Genomic DNA, 19,744 nt, shown 5'->3' with positions numbered 1-19,744 from the left:
TGAATGCTACTATTGATAATCTGTGGCCAGGTTCCCATACAATCTTTTACCAGGAAAGCCCTCAGATGACACAGTATTGTAATAGCTGTGAGTGTGACCCTCCCCTCCATTAAGATACCATTGGTTTTTTGGAGCCTTCAGAAAGTATTCATACCCTTTGACTTATTCCACATGTTGTGTTACAGCCTGAATTCAAAATGGATGAAAAAACAAACATTTCTCACCTATATACCACATATTGACCCCTGATGTTAGAATCACCTTTGACAGCGATTACAGCTGTGAGTCTTTCTGGGTAAGTCTCTATGAGCTTTGCACACCTGGATTGTACAATATTTGCACAATATTCTTAAAAAAATTATTCAAGCTCTGTCAAGTTGGTTGTTGATCATTGCTAGAAAACTATATTCTAGTCTTGCCATAGATTTTCAAGCCATAGTATAAGCCATAGTAGCGAAGTAATTACAATTTAGCAAATTAACACTGGATTGATAGATGTGCAGATGATGATGTGCAAGTAGAAATACTGGTGTGCAAAAGAGCAGAAAAGTACATTTAAAACAATATGGGGATGAGGTAGGTAGATTGGGTGGGCTATTTACAGATGGGCTGAGTACAGCTGCAGCGATCGGTTAGCTGCTCAGAAAGCTGATGCTTAAAGTTAGAGAGGGAGATATGAGTCTCCAACTTCAGTGATTTTTGCAATTCGTTCCAGTCATTGGCAGCAGAGAACTAGAAGGAAAGGCGGTCAAAGGAGGTGTTGGCTTTGGGGGTGACCAGTGAAATATACCTGCTGGAACGCGTGCTACGGGTGGGTGTTGTTATGGTGACCAGTGAGCTGAGATAAGGCGGAGCTTTACCTAGCATAGACTTATAGATGACCTGGAGCCAGTGGGTCTGGCGACGAATATGTAGCGAGGGCCAGCCGACGAGAGCATACAGGTCGCAGTGGTTGGTGGTTTATGGGGCTTTGGTGACAAAACGGATGGCACTGTGATAGACTGCATCCAATTTGTTGAGTAGAGTGTTGGAGGCTATTTTGTAAATGACATCGCCGAAGTCAAGGATCGGTAGGATAGTCAGTTTTACAAGGGTATGTTTGGCAGCATGAGTGAAGGAGGCTTTATTGCGAAATAGGAAGCCGATTCTAGATTTAATTTTGGATTGGAGATGTTTAATATGAGTCTGGAAGGAGAGTTTGCAGTCTAACCAGACACCTAGGTATTTGTAGTTGTCCACATATTCTAAGTCATGATTTTTTTACCAATAGGTGACCTTCTTTGTGAGGCATTGGAAAATCTCCTTGGTCTTTGTGGTTGAATCTGTGTTTCACTGCTCGATTAAGGGACCTTACAGATAATTGTATGTGTGGGGTACAGAGATGAGGTAGTCATTCAATAATCTGGTTAACACTATTATTGCACACAGAGAGTCCATGCAACTTATGTGACTTTTTACTCCTGAACTTATTTAGGGTTGCCACAACAAAGGAGTTAAATAGTTATTGACTCAAGACATTTCAGCTTTTACTTTTTTATTAAGTTCAAATCAAAATCTAAATGTATTCCATGCTAAATTCAGGCTGTAACACAACAAAATGTGGACAAAGTTAAAAGGGTGTGAATACATTCTGAACTGTGTATATCCAATACAGAAATACAGTGCTATCATATTTAATTCTGTCTCATCTAGTGTGTAATCAGGCCAGGTTCCCTCCACCTTAGGCTAATGGTACTTTCCATTGTTCTTTCCTGGAGCTCTGCCAATCAGATAAGACCTTCCACACCTTCTCACTGATGGGAAAGACCAACACGGGTGTGTGTGAGGGGCAGGACGTAAGAACATTGTGTTGACACACGTAGACTGCTTGTGTTGCCTACTACAACTTGCGTTGCATTGCAGAAAGATACATATAATTTCAGTGAGAAATATACTGTAGGTAATCCGGCTATTAGGTGAACATTTCAGAGTTCCTTCAGGTATTTAACATAGCAACCCACATGCAAAAATACTACAGTTTACAATAGAGTACTATAGTACTTAATATAGAATTCTGTAGTAAACTGTAGTATACTATAGAATACTATACTCCACACTGTAGTGTCCCTCGATCGTGTAGTATTTACTATAGAATTTTGTAGTAAACTTGTCGTGTACTATAGAATACTATACTCCACACTGTAGTATCCCTCGATCGTGTAGTGCTTATTATCTAATTTTGTTGTATAGTGTATAATACTAACATCCCTCAATCATGTGTAGTACTTACTATAGAATTTCATTGTAGAATACTACAGTAATGTCAGCAAAAACAGTACAGTTTAACTATAGTAATACTACAGTATTTAAACTTATTAACCAACTGTTGTTCTAACATTAAAATGAGCAGAAACAAATGATCTATTGCTCTGAACAGAGCTGGAGTGAAGAGAGAGAGCCAGATGGATGGATGTCTCAGCCTAAAACACACCTACTGTACTTGTGTTGAGATGCCTAACGCCTCAATCACACCGACAGCGTCATTGCATTTTTGAAGTACATTAATTTCTGCTGAGGCAGTTGCAATGCGAGCGTATGCGTCAAACTGAAATGGTACCAGAAGGTGAATGTTGAACTGTTGTCGTACACATATCCAGATGATGCTGCGTACCATTTTGCGCAAAGACGCTGTCAGTGAGAGTTGTGCAACCACTGTAGTGCCTTAGGGTCGGACGCCGAGCAGTTCTTCATACCAGGCGGTGATGCAACCGGTCAGGATGCTCTCGATGGTGCAGCTGTAAAACATTTAAGTCTCATGAAGGGGAAAAGGCGTTGTTGTGCCCTCTTCATGACTGTCTTGGTGTGTTTGGATAGTTTGTTGGTGATGTGGAGAGGTTGTTGTCCTGGCACCAAAACGACCAGGTCTCTGACCTCCTCCCTATAGACTGTCTCATCATTGTTGGTGATCAGGCCTACCACTGTTGTGTCGTCACCAAACTTAATGATGGTGTTGGAGTTGTGTTTGGCCACGCAGTCGTGGGTGAACAGGGAGTACAGGAGGGGACTAAGCATGCACCCCTGAGGGGCACCCGTGTTGAGGATCAGCGTGGAAGATGTGTTGTTGCCTATGCTTACCACCAGGAGGCGGCCCGTCAGGAAGTCCAGGATCCAGTTGCAGAGGGAGGTGTTTAGTCCCAGGGTCCTTGGCTTAGTGATGAGCTTTGTGGGCACTATGGTGTTGAACATTGAGCTGTAGTCAATGAACAGCATTCTCACATAGGTGTTCCTTTTGTCCAGGTGGGAAAGGGCAGTGTGGAGTGGGATTGAGATTGTGTCATCTGTGGATCTGTTGGGGCGGTATGCGAATTGGAGTGGGTCTAGGGTTTCCGCGATGACGGGGATAATGTGAGCCATGACCAGCCTTTCAAAGCTCTTCATGGCTACAGACGTGAGAGCTACGGGGCGGTAGTCATTTAGGCAGGTTACCTTCGCTTTCTTGGGCACAAGGACTATGGTGGTCTGCTTGAAACATGTAGGTATTAGAGACTCGGTCAGTGAGAGGTTGAAAATGTCAGTGAAGACACTTACCAGTTGGTCCGTGCATGCTCTGAGTACACGTCCTGATAATACGTCTGGCCCCGTGGCCTTGTGAATGTTAACCGGTTTAATGGTCTTGCTCACATTGTCCAGAACAGCTGGTGCTCTCATACATTCAGTGTTACTTGCCTCGAAGCGAGCATAAAAGGCATTTAGCCCATCTGGTAGGCTCGCGTCACTGTGCGGCTTGCGGCTGGGTTTCCCTTTGTAGAACGTAATAGTTTGCAAGTCCTACCACATCCGACGAGCATCAGAGCCGGTGTAGTAGGATTCAATCTTAGTCCTGTATTGATGCTTTGCCCGTTTGATGGTTCATCTCAGGGCATAGCAGGATTTCTTACAAGAGTCTGGATTAGTGTCCCGCTCCTTAAAAGTGGCAGCTGGGTCCTGAGCACTCTGGAGCAGGTTTTCATCAAGGATCTCTCTGTACTTTGCTCCGTTCATCTTTCCCTGCCGCTGAAAAACATCCCAACAGCATGATGCTGCTGTTGGGATGCTTCATGCTTCACCGTAGGAAAGGTGCCAGGTTTCTTCCAGACGTGATGCTTGGCATTCAGGCCAAAGAGTTCAATCTTGGTTTCATCAGACCAGAGAATCTTGTTTCTGAGAGTCTTTATGTGCCTTTTGGCAAACTCCAAGCTGGCTGTCATATGCCTTTTACAGAGGAGTGGCTTCCGTGTGGCCACTCTACCATAAAGACATGATTGGTGATTCCATCTCCACAGAGGATCTCTGGAGCTCTGTCAAAGTGACCATCAGGTTCTTGGTCACCTCCCTGACCAAGGCCCTTCTCCCCAGATTGTTCAGTTTGGCCGGGCAGCCAGCTCTAGGAAGAGTCTTGGTGGTTCCAAACATCTTCAATTTAAAAATGATGGAGGCCACTGTGTTCTTGGGGACCTTCAATGCTGCAGACATTTTTTGTTACCCTTCCCCAGATCTGTGCCTCGAACACAATCCTGTCTCGGAGCTCTACGGATAATTCCTTTGACCTCATGGCTTGTTGTTTGCTCTGACATGCACTGTCAACTCTGGGACCTTACATAGACAGGTGTGTGCATTTCCAAATTATGTCCAATCTATTGAATTTACCACAGGTGGACTCCAATCAAGTTGTAAAAACATCACATGGATGATCAATGGAAACAGGGTGCACCTGATCTCAATTTACAGTCTCATAGCAAAGGACTGAATACTTATGTAAATAAAGTATTTCTGTTTTTTATTTTTAATACATTTTCTACAATATAAAAAAAGCTGTTTTTCGTTTTGTCGTTATGGGCTATTGTGTGTAGATTGATGAGGGGAAAAAAATATTTAATCCATTTTAGAATAAGGCTGTAATGTAACAAAATGTGGAAAAAGTCAAGGGATCTCAATACTTTCCTACTGCTTTGAATCCCGGAACATATTTCAGTCTGTGCTAGCGTAACAGTCCTGTTGCTTAGCATCTGCGCCATCTGACCACTTCTGTATTGAGCGAGTCACTGGTACTTCCTGCTTTAGTTTTTGCTTGTAAGCAGGAATCAGGAGAATATAATTATGGTCAGATTTGCCAAATGGAGGACGAGGGAGAGCTTTGTATGCGTCTGTGTGTGGAGTAAAGGTGGTCTAGAGTTGTTTTCCCTCTGGTTGCACCTGCTCGTAGAAATGAGGTTAAATGGATTTAAGTTTTTCTGCATTAAAGTCCCCCGGCCACTAGGAGCACCACTTCTGGATGAGCATTTTCTTGTTTGCTTATGGCCTTATACAGCTCGGTGAGTGCGGTCTTAGTGCCAGCATCGGTTTGTGGTGGTAAATAGACAGCTACGAAAAATATAGATGGAAACTCTCTTGGTAGAGTGTGTGGTCTACAGCTTATCATGAGGTACTCTACCTCAGGCGACCAATACCTCGAGACTTCCTAAATATGAGACATTGCACACCAGCTGTTATTGACAAATAGACACACACCACCACCCCTCGTCTTACCAGACCTGTTTTGTCCTGCTGATGCACGGAAAACCCAGCCAACTGTATATTATCCGTGTCGTCGTTCAGCCACATAAGATATTACACTTTTTAATGTCCCGTTGGTAGGATAGTCTTGAACAGAGCTCACCCAGTTTATTCTCCAGTGATTGCACGTTGGCCAATAGAACGGATGGTTACCAATTCTCACAACGCACCCGGATCTGAGGCCCCTGTATTTGTCTTCATGTGAATGACGGGGATTTGGGCCTGGTCTGGGAGAAACAGCATATCCTTCCCGTCAGACTCATTAAAGAAAAAATCTTTGTCCAGTTCGAGGTGAGTAATCGCTGTTCTGATGTCCAGAAGCTCTTTTCGGTCATAAGAGACGGTAGCAGAAACACTGAGCTGACACATCATAGTCCTTTACCACTGAGCTGACACATCACAGTCCTTTACCACTGAGCTGACACATCATAGTCCTTTACCACCGAGCTGACACATCATAGTCCTTTACCACTGAGCTGACACATCATAGTCCTTTACCACTGAGCTGACACATCATAGTCCTTTACCACCGAGCTGACACATCATAGTCCTTTACCACCGAGCTGACACATCACAGTCCTTTACCACTGAGCTGACACATCACAGTCCTTTACCACTGAGCTGACACATCATAGTCCTTTACCACCGAGCTGACACATCACAGTCCTTTACCACTGAGCTGACACATCATAGTCCTTTACCACTGAGCTGACACATCATAGTCCTTTACCACTGAGCTGACACATCATAGTCCTTTACCACTGAGCTGACACATCACAGTCCTTTACCACTGAGCTGACACATCATAGTCCTTTACCACTGAGCTGACACATCATAGTCCTTTACCACTGAGCTGACACATCACAGTCCTTTACCACTGAGCTGACACATCATAGTCCTTTACCACTGAGCTGACACATCATAGTCCTTTACCACTGAGCTGACACATCACAGTCCTTTACCACTGAGCTGACACATCATAGTCCTTTACCACTGAGCTGACACATCATAGTCCTTTACCACTGAGCTGACACATCACAGTCCTTTACCACTGAGCTGACACATCATAGTCCTTTACCACTGAGCTGACACATCATAGTCCTTTACCACTGAGCTGACACATCATAGTCCTTTACCACTGAGCTGACACATCACAGTCCTTTACCACTGAGCTGACACATCATAGTCCTTTACCACTGAGCTGACACATCACAGTCCTTTACCACTGAGCTGACACATCATAGTCCTTTACCACTGAGCTGACACATCATAGTCCTTTACCACTGAGCTGACACATCACAGTCCTTTACCACTGAGCTGACACATCATAGTCCTTTACCACCGAGCTGACACATCATAGTCCTTTACCACTGAGCTGACACATCATAGTCCTTTACCACTGAGCTGACACATCACAGTCCTTTACCACTGAGCTGACACATCATAGTCCTTTACCACTGAGCTGACACATCATAGTCCTTTACCACTGAGCTGACACATCACAGTCCTTTACCACTGAGCTGACACATCACAGTCCTTTACCACCGAGCTGACACATCACAGTCCTTTACCACTGAGCTGACACATCACAGTCCTTTACCACTGAGCTGACACATCATAGTCCTTTACCACTGAGCTGACACATCACAGTCCTTTACCACTGAGCTGACACATCATAGTCCTTTACCACTGAGCTGACACATCACAGTCCTTTACCACTGAGCTGACACATCACAGTCCTTTACCACTGAGCTGACACATCACAGTCCTTTACCACTGAGCTGACACATCATAGTCCTTTACCACTGAGCTGACACATCACAGTCCTTTACCACTGAGCTGACACATCACAGTCCTTTACCACCGAGCTGACACATCACAGTCCTTTACCATCGAGCTGACACATCATAGTCCTTTACCACCGAGCTGACACATCATAGTCCTTTACCACTGAGCTGACACATCATAGTCCTTTACCACTGAGCTGACACATCACAGTCCTTTACCACTGAGCTGACACATCACAGTCCTTTACCACTGAGCTGACACATCATAGTCCTTTACCACCGAGCTGACACATCACAGTCCTTTACCACTGAGCTGACACATCATAGTCCTTTACCACTGAGCTGACACATCACAGTCCTTTACCACTGAGCTGACACATCACAGTCCTTTACCACTGAGCTGACACATCACAGTCCTTTACCACTGAGCTGACACATCATAGTCCTTTACCACCGAGCTGACACATCACAGTCCTTTACCACTGAGCTGACACATCATAGTCCTTTACCACTGAGCTGACACATCACAGTCCTTTACCACTGAGCTGACACATCATAGTCCTTTACCACCGAGCTGACACATCACAGTCCTTTACCACTGAGCTGACACATCATAGTCCTTTACCACTGAGCTGACACATCATAGTCCTTTACCACTGAGCTGACACATCATAGTCCTTTACCACTGAGCTGACACATCATAGTCCTTTACCACTGAGCTGACACATCACAGTCCTTTACCACTGAGCTGACACATCATAGTCCTTTACCACCGAGCTGACACATCACAGTCCTTTACCACTGAGCTGACACATCATAGTCCTTTACCACTGAGCTGACACATCATAGTCCTTTACCACCGAGCTGACACATCACAGTCCTTTACCACTGAGCTGACACATCATAGTCCTTTACCACTGAGCTGACACATCACAGTCCTTTACCACTGAGCTGACACATCACAGTCCTTTACCACTGAGCTGACACATCATAGTCCTTTACCACTGAGCTGACACATCACAGTCCTTTACCACTGAGCTGACACATCATAGTCCTTTACCACCGAGCTGACACATCACAGTCCTTTACCACTGAGCTGACACATCATAGTCCTTTACCACTGAGCTGACACATCACAGTCCTTTACCACTGAGCTGACACATCACAGTCCTTTACCACTGAGCTGACACATCATAGTCCTTTACCACTGAGCTGACACATCACAGTCCTTTACCACTGAGCTGACACATCATAGTCCTTTACCACTGAGCTGACACATCATAGTCCTTTACCACTGAGCTGACACATCACAGTCCTTTACCACTGAGCTGACACATCATAGTCCTTTACCACTGAGCTGACACATCATAGTCCTTTACCACTGAGCTGACACATCATAGTCCTTTACCACCGAGCTGACACATCATAGTCCTTTACCACTGAGCTGACACATCACAGTCCTTTACCACTGAGCTGACACATCACAGTCCTTTACCACTGAGCTGACACATCATAGTCCTTTACCACTGAGCTGACACATCACAGTCCTTTACCACTGAGCTGACACATCACAGTCCTTTACCACTGAGCTGACACATCACAGTCCTTTACCACTGAGCTGACACATCATAGTCCTTTACCACTGAGCTGACACATCATAGTCCTTTACCACCGAGCTGACACATCACAGTCCTTTACCACCGAGCTGACACATCACAGTCCTTTACCACTGAGCTGACACATCATAGTCCTTTACCACTGAGCTGACACATCATAGTCCTTTACCACTGAGCTGACACATCACAGTCCTTTACCACCGAGCTGACACATCACAGTCCTTTACCACTGAGCTGACACATCATAGTCCTTTACCACTGAGCTGACACATCACAGTCCTTTACCACTGAGCTGACACATCACAGTCCTTTACCACTGAGCTGACACATCACAGTCCTTTACCACTGAGCTGACACATCATAGTCCTTTACCACTGAGCTGACACATCATAGTCCTTTACCACTGAGCTGACACATCACAGTCCTTTACCACTGAGCTGACACATCATAGTCCTTTACCACTGAGCTGACACATCATAGTCCTTTACCACTGAGCTGACACATCACAGTCCTTTACCACTGAGCTGACACATCACAGTCCTTTACCACTGAGCTGACACATCATAGTCCTTTACCACTGAGCTGACACATCACAGTCCTTTACCACCGAGCTGACACATCACAGTCCTTTACCACTGAGCTGACACATCACAGTCCTTTACCACTGAGCTGACACATCATAGTCCTTTACCACTGAGCTGACACATCATAGTCCTTTACCACTGAGCTGACACATCACAGTCCTTTACCACTGAGCTGACACATCATAGTCCTTTACCACTGAGCTGACACATCACAGTCCTTTACCACTGAGCTGACACATCACAGTCCTTTACCACTGAGCTGACACATCATAGTCCTTTACCACTGAGCTGACACATCACAGTCCTTTACCACTGAGCTGACACATCACAGTCCTTTACCACTGAGCTGACACATCATAGTCCTTTACCACCGAGCTGACACATCACAGTCCTTTACCACTGAGCTGACACATCATAGTCCTTTACCACTGAGCTGACACATCACAGTCCTTTACCACTGAGCTGACACATCACAGTCCTTTACCACTGAGCTGACACATCACAGTCCTTTACCACCGAGCTGACACATCACAGTCCTTTACCACTGAGCTGACACATCACAGTCCTTTACCACTGAGCTGACACATCACAGTCCTTTACCACTGAGCTGACACATCATAGTCCTTTACCACTGAGCTGACACATCACAGTCCTTTACCACTGAGCTGACACATCATAGTCCTTTACCACTGAGCTGACACATCATAGTCCTTTACCACTGAGCTGACACATCATAGTCCTTTACCACTGAGCTGACACATCATAGTCCTTTACCACTGAGCTGACACATCACAGTCCTTTACCACTGAGCTGACACATCACAGTCCTTTACCACTGAGCTGACACATCATAGTCCTTTACCACTGAGCTGACACATCACAGTCCTTTACCACTGAGCTGACACATCACAGTCCTTTACCACTGAGCTGACACATCATAGTCCTTTACCACTGAGCTGACACATCACAGTCCTTTACCACTGAGCTGACACATCATAGTCCTTTACCACTGAGCTGACACATCACAGTCCTTTACCACTGAGCTGACACATCATAGTCCTTTACCACTGAGCTGACACATCACAGTCCTTTACCACTGAGCTGACACATCACAGTCCTTTACCACTGAGCTGACACATCACAGTCCTTTACCACTGAGCTGACACATCATAGTCCTTTACCACTGAGCTGACACATCATAGTCCTTTACCACTGAGCTGACACATCACAGTCCTTTACCACTGAGCTGACACATCATAGTCCTTTACCACTGAGCTGACACATCATAGTCCTTTACCACTGAGCTGACACATCACAGTCCTTTACCACTGAGCTGACACATCATAGTCCTTTACCACTGAGCTGACACATCACAGTCCTTTACCACTGAGCTGACACATCACAGTCCTTTACCACCGAGCTGACACATCATAGTCCTTTACCACTGAGCTGACACATCATAGTCCTTTACCACTGAGCTGACACATCACAGTCCTTTACCACCGAGCTGACACATCATAGTCCTTTACCACTGAGCTGACAGATCATAGTCCTTTACCACTGAGCTGACAGATCATAGTCCTTTACCACTGAGCTGACACATCACAGTCCTTTACCACTGAGCTGACACATCACAGTCCTTTACCACTGAGCTGACACATCACAGTCCTTTACCACTGAGCTGACACATCATAGTCATTTACCACTGAGCTGACACATCACAGTCCTTTACCACTGAGCTGACACATCACAGTCCTTTACCACTGAGCTGACACATCATAGTCCTTTACCACTGAGCTGACACATCATAGTCCTTTACCACTGAGCTGACACATCACAGTCCTTTACCACTGAGCTGACACATCATAGTCCTTTACCACTGAGCTGACACATCATAGTCCTTTACCACTGAGCTGACACATCATAGTCCTTTACCACTGAGCTGACACATCACAGTCCTTTACCACTGAGCTGACACATCATAGTCCTTTACCACTGAGCTGACACATCACAGTCCTTTACCACTGAGCTGACACATCATAGTCCTTTACCACTGAGCTGACACATCATAGTCCTTTACCACTGAGCTGACACATCACAGTCCTTTACCACTGAGCTGACACATCATAGTCCTTTACCACTGAGCTGACACATCACAGTCCTTTACCACTGAGCTGACACATCATAGTCCTTTACCACTGAGCTGACACATCACAGTCCTTTACCACTGAGCTGACACATCACAGTCCTTTACCACTGAGCTGACACATCATAGTCCTTTACCACTGAGCTGACACATCACAGTCCTTTACCACTGAGCTGACACATCACAGTCCTTTACCACTGAGCTGACACATCATCAGTCCTTTACCACTGAGCTGACACATCACAGTCCTTTACCACTGAGCTGACACATCATAGTCCTTTACCACTGAGCTGACACATCATAGTCCTTTACCACTGAGCTGACACATCACAGTCCTTTACCACTGAGCTGACACATCATAGTCCTTTACCACTGAGCTGACACATCACAGTCCTTTACCACTGAGCTGACACATCACAGTCCTTTACCACTGAGCTGACACATCATAGTCCTTTACCACTGAGCTGACACATCACAGTCCTTTACCACTGAGCTGACACATCACAGTCCTTTACCACTGAGCTGACACATCATCAGTCCTTTACCACTGAGCTGACACATCACAGTCCTTTACCACTGAGCTGACACATCATAGTCCTTTACCACTGAGCTGACACATCACAGTCCTTTACCACTGAGCTGACACATCACAGTCCTTTACCACTGAGCTGACACATCACAGTCCTTTACCACCGAGCTGACACATCATAGTCCTTTACCACTGAGCTGACACATCACAGTCCTTTACCACTGAGCTGACACATCATAGTCCTTTACCACTGAGCTGACACATCACAGTCCTTTACCACTGAGCTGACACATCACAGTCCTTTACCACTGAGCTGACACATCATAGTCCTTTACCACTGAGCTGACACATCACAGTCCTTTACCACTGAGCTGACACATCACAGTCCTTTACCACCGAGCTGACACATCATAGTCCTTTACCACTGAGCTGACACATCATAGTCCTTTACCACTGAGCTGACACATCATAGTCCTTTACCACTGAGCTGACACATCACAGTCCTTTACCACTGAGCTGACACATCATAGTCCTTTACCACCGAGCTGACACATCACAGTCCTTTACCACTGAGCTGACACATCATAGTCATTTACCACTGAGCTGACACATCACAGTCCTTTACCACTGAGCTGACACATCACAGTCCTTTACCACTGAGCTGACACATCACAGTCCTTTACCACTGAGCTGACACATCATAGTCCTTTACCACTGAGCTGACACATCACAGTCCTTTACCACTGAGCTGACACATCATAGTCCTTTACCACTGAGCTGACACATCACAGTCCTTTACCACTGAGCTGACACATCACAGTCCTTTACCACTGAGCTGACACATCATAGTCCTTTACCACTGAGCTGACACATCACAGTCCTTTACCACTGAGCTGACACATCATAGTCCTTTACCACTGAGCTGACACATCACAGTCCTTTACCACTGAGCTGACACATCATAGTCCTTTACCACTGAGCTGACACATCACAGTCCTTTACCACCGAGCTGACACATCACAGTCCTTTACCACTGAGCTGACACATCATAGTCCTTTACCACTGAGCTGACACATCACAGTCCTTTACCACTGAGCTGACACATCATAGTCCTTTACCACTGAGCTGACACATCACAGTCCTTTACCACTGAGCTGACACATCATAGTCCTTTACCACTGAGCTGACACATCACAGTCCTTTACCACTGAGCTGACACATCATAGTCCTTTACCACTGAGCTGACACATCACAGTCCTTTACCACTGAGCTGACACATCACAGTCCTTTACCACTGAGCTGACACATCACAGTCCTTTACCACTGAGCTGACACATCACAGTCCTTTACCACTGAGCTGACACATCATAGTCCTTTACCACTGAGCTGACACATCACAGTCCTTTACCACTGAGCTGACACATCACAGTCCTTTACCACTGAGCTGACACATCATAGTCCTTTACCACTGAGCTGACACATCACAGTCCTTTACCACTGAGCTGACACATCACAGTCCTTTACCACTGAGCTGACACATCATAGTCCTTTACCACTGAGCTGACACATCACAGTCCTTTACCACTGAGCTGACACATCACAGTCCTTTACCACTGAGCTGACACATCATAGTCCTTTACCACTGAGCTGACACATCACAGTCCTTTACCACTGAGCTGACACATCATAGTCCTTTACCACTGAGCTGACACATCATAGTCCTTTACCACTGAGCTGACACATCATAGTCCTTTACCACTGAGCTGACACATCACAGTCCTTTACCACTGAGCTGACACATCACAGTCCTTTACCACTGAGCTGACACATCACAGTCCTTTACCACTGAGCTGACACATCACAGTCCTTTACCACTGAGCTGACACATCACAGTCCTTTACCACTGAGCTGACACATCACAGTCCTTTACCACTGAGCTGACACATCATAGTCCTTTACCACTGAGCTGACACATCACAGTCCTTTACCACTGAGCTGACACATCACAGTCCTTTACCACTGAGCTGACACATCATAGTCCTTTACCACTGAGCTGACACATCACAGTCCTTTACCACTGAGCTGACACATCATAGTCCTTTACCACTGAGCTGACACATCACAGTCCTTTACCACTGAGCTGACACATCATAGTCCTTTACCACTGAGCTGACACATCATAGTCCTTTACCACTGAGCTGACACATCACAGTCCTTTACCACTGAGCTGACACATCATAGTCCTTTACCACTGAGCTGACACATCACAGTCCTTTACCACTGAGCTGACACATCACAGTCCTTTACCACTGAGCTGACACATCACAGTCCTTTACCACTGAGCTGACACATCATAGTCCTTTACCACTGAGCTGACACATCACAGTCCTTTACCACTGAGCTGACACATCATAGTCCTTTACCACTGAGCTGACACATCATAGTCCTTTACCACTGAGCTGACACATCACAGTCCTTTACCACTGAGCTGACACATCACAGTCCTTTACCACTGAGCTGACACATCATAGTCCTTTACCACTGAGCTGACACATCATAGTCCTTTACCACTGAGCTGACACATCACAGTCCTTTACCACTGAGCTGACACATCACAGTCCTTTACCACTGAGCTGACACATCACAGTCCTTTACCACTGAGCTGACACATCACAGTCCTTTACCACTGAGCTGACACATCATAGTCCTTTACCACTGAGCTGACACATCATAGTCCTTTACCACTGAGCTGACACATCATAGTCCTTTACCACTGAGCTGACACATCACAGTCCTTTACCACTGAGCTGACACATCATAGTCCTTTACCACTGAGCTGACACATCATAGTCCTTTACCACCGAGCTGACACATCCACTTCCTCCATTTCTGCCTACTTATCCTCCTCCTCATTGTCCTCAACCATTTCTTGAATACCCAATCCCCCTTCCCTGACTAACTCACTGACTGAGTCTAGTGTATTTTCTTATCTCTCTCTCTCGTCTTTCACTCTCTCTCCATATCTACTCCGCTCTAACTCCCAACACCGTATCCTTTAGTCCATCAACACCATATCCTTTAGTCCATCAACACCATATCCTTTAGTCCATCAACACCATATCCTTTAGTCCATCAACACCATATCCTTTAGTCCATCAACACCGTATCCTTTAGTCCATCAACACCATATCCTTTAGTCCATCAACACCATATCCTTTAGTCCATCAACACCGTATCCTTTAGTCCATCAACACCATATCCTTTAGTCCATCAACACCATATCCTTTAGTCCATCAACACCATATCCTTTAGTCCATCAACACCATATCCTTTAGTCCATCAACACCGTATCCTTTAGTCCATCAACACCATATCCTTTAGTCCATCAACCCCATATCCTTTAGTCCATCAACACCATATCCTTTAGTCCATCAACACCGTATCCTTTAGTCCATCAACACCGTATCCTTTAGTCCATCAACACCGTATCCTTTAGTCCATCAACACCATATCCTTTACTCCATCAACACCAACACCGTATCCTTTAGTCCATCAACCCCAACACCGTATCCTTTAGTCCATCAACACCGTATCCTTTAGTCCATCAACCCCGACACCATATCCTTTAGTCCATCAACACCGTATCCTTTAGTCCATCAACCCCAACACCGTATCCTTTAGTCCATCAACCCCATATCCTTTAGTCCATCAACCCCGTATCCTTTAGTCCATCAACCCCATATCCTTTAGTCCATCAACCCCAACACCGTATCCTTTAGTCCATCAACCCCATATCCTTTAGTCCATCAACCCCAACACCATATCCTTTAGTCCATCAACCCCAACACCATATCCTTTAGTCCATCAACACCGTATCCTTTAGTCCATCAACCCCATATCCTTTAGTCCATCAACCCCAACACCGTATCCTTTAGTCCATCAACCCCATATCCTTTAGTCCATCAACCCCAACACCATATCCTTTAGTCCATCAACCCCAACACCATATCCTTTAGTCCATCAACCCCAACCCCATATCCTTTAGTCCATCAACCCCAACACCGTATCATTTAGTCCATCAACCCCATATCCTTTAGTCCATCAACCCCAACACCATATCCTTTAGTCCATCAACCCCAACACCGTATCCTTTAGTCCATCAACCCCATATCCTTTAGTCCATCAACCCCAACACCATATCCTTTAGTCCATCAACCCCAACACAGTATCCTTTAGTCCATCAACCCCATATCCTTTAGTCCATCAACCCCAACACCATATCCTTTAGTCCATCAACCCCAACACCATATCCTTTAGTCCATCAACCCCAACACCGTATCCTTTTGTCCATCAACCCCATATCCTTTAGTCCATCAACCCAACACCATATCCTTTAGTCCATCAACCCCAACACCGTATCCTTTAGTCCATCAACACCGTATCCTTTAGTCCATCAACCCCAACACCATATCCTTTAGTCCATCAACCCCAACACCGTATCCATTAGTCCATCAACACCATATCCTTTAGTCCATCAACCCCAACACCATATCCTTTAGTCCATCAACCCCAACACCATATCCTTTAGTCCATCAACCCCAACACCGTATCCTTTAGTCCATCAACCCCATATCCTTTAGTCCATCAACCCCAACACCATATCCTTTAGTCCATCAACCCCAACACCATATCCTTTAGTCCATCAACCCCAACACCGTATCCTTTAGTCCATCAACCCCAACACCATATCCTTTAGTCCATCAACCCCATATCCTTTAGTCCATCAACCCCAACACCATATCCTTTAGTCCATCAACCCCAACACCATATCCTTTCGTCCATCAACCCCAACACCGTATCCTTTAGTCCATCAACCCCAACACCGTATCCTTTAGTCCATCAACCCCATATCCTTTAGTCCATCAACAACAACACCGTATCCTTTAGTCCATCAACCCCAAAACCATATCCTTTAGTCCATCAACACCGTATCCTTTAGTCCATCAACCCCGACACCATATCCTTTAGTCCATCAACCCCAACACCGTATCCTTTAGTCCATCAACCCCAACACTATATCCTTTAGTCCATCAATTCCGACACTGTATCCTTTAGTCCATCAACCCCAACACCGTATCCTTTAGTCCATCAACCCCGACACTGTATCCTTTAGTCCATCAACCCCAACACCGTATCCTTTAGTCCATCAACCCCATATCCTTTAGTCCATCAACCCCAACACCATATCCTTTAGTCCATCAACCCCAACACCATATCCTTTAGTCCATCAACCCCAACACCGTATCCTTTAGTCCATCATCCCAACACCGTATCCTTTAGTCCATCAACCCCAACACCGTATCCTTTAGTCCATCAACCCAACACCATATCCTTTAGTCCATCAACCCCAACACCATATCCTTTAGTCCATCAACCCCAACACCGTATCCTTTAGTCCATCAACCCCGTATCCTTTAGTCCATCAACCCCAACACCATATCCTTTAGTCCATCAACCCTGTATCCTTTATTCCATAAACCCCGTATCCTTTAGTCCATCAACACCATATCCTTTACACCATCAACACCAACACCGTATCCTTTAGTCCATCAACCCCAACACCATATCCTTTAGTCCATCAACCCCAACACCGTATCCTTTAGTCCATCAACCCTGTATCCTTTAGTCCATCAACCCCAACACCATATCCTTTAGTCCATCAACACCATATCCTTTAGTCCATAAACCCCGTATCCTTTAGTCCATCAACCCCAACACCTTATCCTTTAGTCCATCAACACCATATCCTTTACTCCATCAACACCAACACCGTATCCTTTAGTCCATCAACCCCAACACCGTATCCTTTAGTCCATCAACCCCAACACTGTATCCTTTAGTCCATCAACCCCATATCCTTTAGTCCATCAACCCCAACACCATATCATTTAGTCCATCAACCCCAACACCATATCCTTTAGTCCATCAACCCCAACACCGTATCCTTTAGTCCATCAACCCCAACACCATATCCTTTAGTCCATCAACACCAACACCGTATCCTTTAGTCCATCATCCCAACACCGTATCCTTTAGTCCATCAACCCCAACACCGTATCCTTTAGTCCATCAACCCCAACACTGTATCCTTTAGTCCATCAACCCCATATCCTTTAGTCCATCAACCCCAACACCATATCCTTTAGTCCATCAACCCCAACACCATATCCTTTAGTCCATCAACCCCAACACCGTATCCTTTAGTCCATCAACCCCAACACCGTATCCTTTAGTCCATCAACACCATATCCTTTAGTCCATCAACCCAACACCATATCCTTTAGTCCATCAACCCCAACACCATATCCTTTAGTCCATCAACACCATATCCTTTAGTCCATAAACCCCGTATCCTTTAGTCCATCAACACCAACACCATATCCTTTATTCCATAAACCCCGTATCCTTTAGTCCATCAACACCATATCCTTTACTCCATCAACACCAACACCGTATCCTTTAGTCCATCAACCCCAACACCATATCCTTTAGTCAATCAACCCCAACACCGTATCCTTTAGTCTATCAACCCCAACACCGTATCCTTTAGTCCATCAACCCCAACCCTGTATCCTTTCGTCCATCAACCCCAACACCATATCCTTTAGTCCATCAACACCATATCCTTTAGTCCATAAACCCCGTATCCTTTAGTCCATCAACCCCAACACCGTATCCTTTAGTCCATCAACCCAACACCATATCCTTTAGTCCATCAACCCCAACACCGTATCCTTTAGTCCATCAACCCCAACACCATATCCTTTAGTCCATCAACCCCAACACCATATCCTTTAGTCCATAAACCCCGTATCCTTTAGTCCATCAACCCCAACACCGTATCCTTTAGTCCATCAACCCCAGCCTTTCCTTTGTTATTGTATACCTTCAAGTCCTCAATTCACTCTCCTTCAAAACCACAACATAAACTGTTCTTAATTGAGAGAGGCAGGAAGAGGCAGGAGAAAGCCAAGGGCAAAAGAGTGGTCAGACTTACCATTGACCTGTTGAGGGGAGTATGGCTCAGAGCTGGAGTCTGGGGGGGACTCTGGGAGCGTCCTGGAACATTGTAGAGAAATTTTGACAAGGTTGGTACAGATTTTGAAATGCAGAAACTTGTGCCGTACAACGTGGCATTTCAATCCGAAAGTTATTTGATTTTAGAATATCTCTTATATATTTTTGAAAGGCGATAACATACTTAGCCACAGCAAAATCATCTACATTGTGTTGTGCAATAGATCGCATGAGTTCTTTCCAGGCCATCTGTCTGTTTTCTGTAATATGACTTTCTGTTTCTGATATCTGCCTTCCTCACATCTTCGCTCTCCAGCCTGATTACATAACGGTGCTGGATTTAGGATAAAGGGTGTCTATGGTGTGAATCTAGTTCATCTAGACATAAACGATCACGTCATTGTAGACATGAGTCTGGCTCCTGCTCACAGTGCC

General features: G+C 45.3%; 1 protein-coding gene across 5 annotated transcripts in view; it reads right to left on the bottom strand.

Moving 5' to 3' along the window:
* The window catches only part of myrf (myelin regulatory factor), a 117,831-nt gene that overhangs the window by 64,641 nt on the left and 33,446 nt on the right, over positions 1–19,744 (bottom strand). For all 5 annotated transcript variants that reach the window (XM_071415628.1, XM_071415632.1, XM_071415630.1 and 2 more), the window contains exon 4: positions 19,290–19,351. In XM_071415628.1, the coding sequence (XP_071271729.1) occupies positions 19,290–19,351 (62 nt within the window). The remainder of the gene's footprint in view (positions 1–19,289; positions 19,352–19,744) is intronic.

Source organism: Salvelinus alpinus, chromosome 9 (genome assembly GCF_045679555.1).
Source record: "Salvelinus alpinus chromosome 9, SLU_Salpinus.1, whole genome shotgun sequence".
NCBI classification, from domain to species: domain Eukaryota; kingdom Metazoa; phylum Chordata; class Actinopteri; order Salmoniformes; family Salmonidae; genus Salvelinus; species Salvelinus alpinus.
The sequence above is the reverse complement of the archived record's forward strand: the minus strand, read 5'-3'. Positions and strand labels throughout refer to the sequence as shown.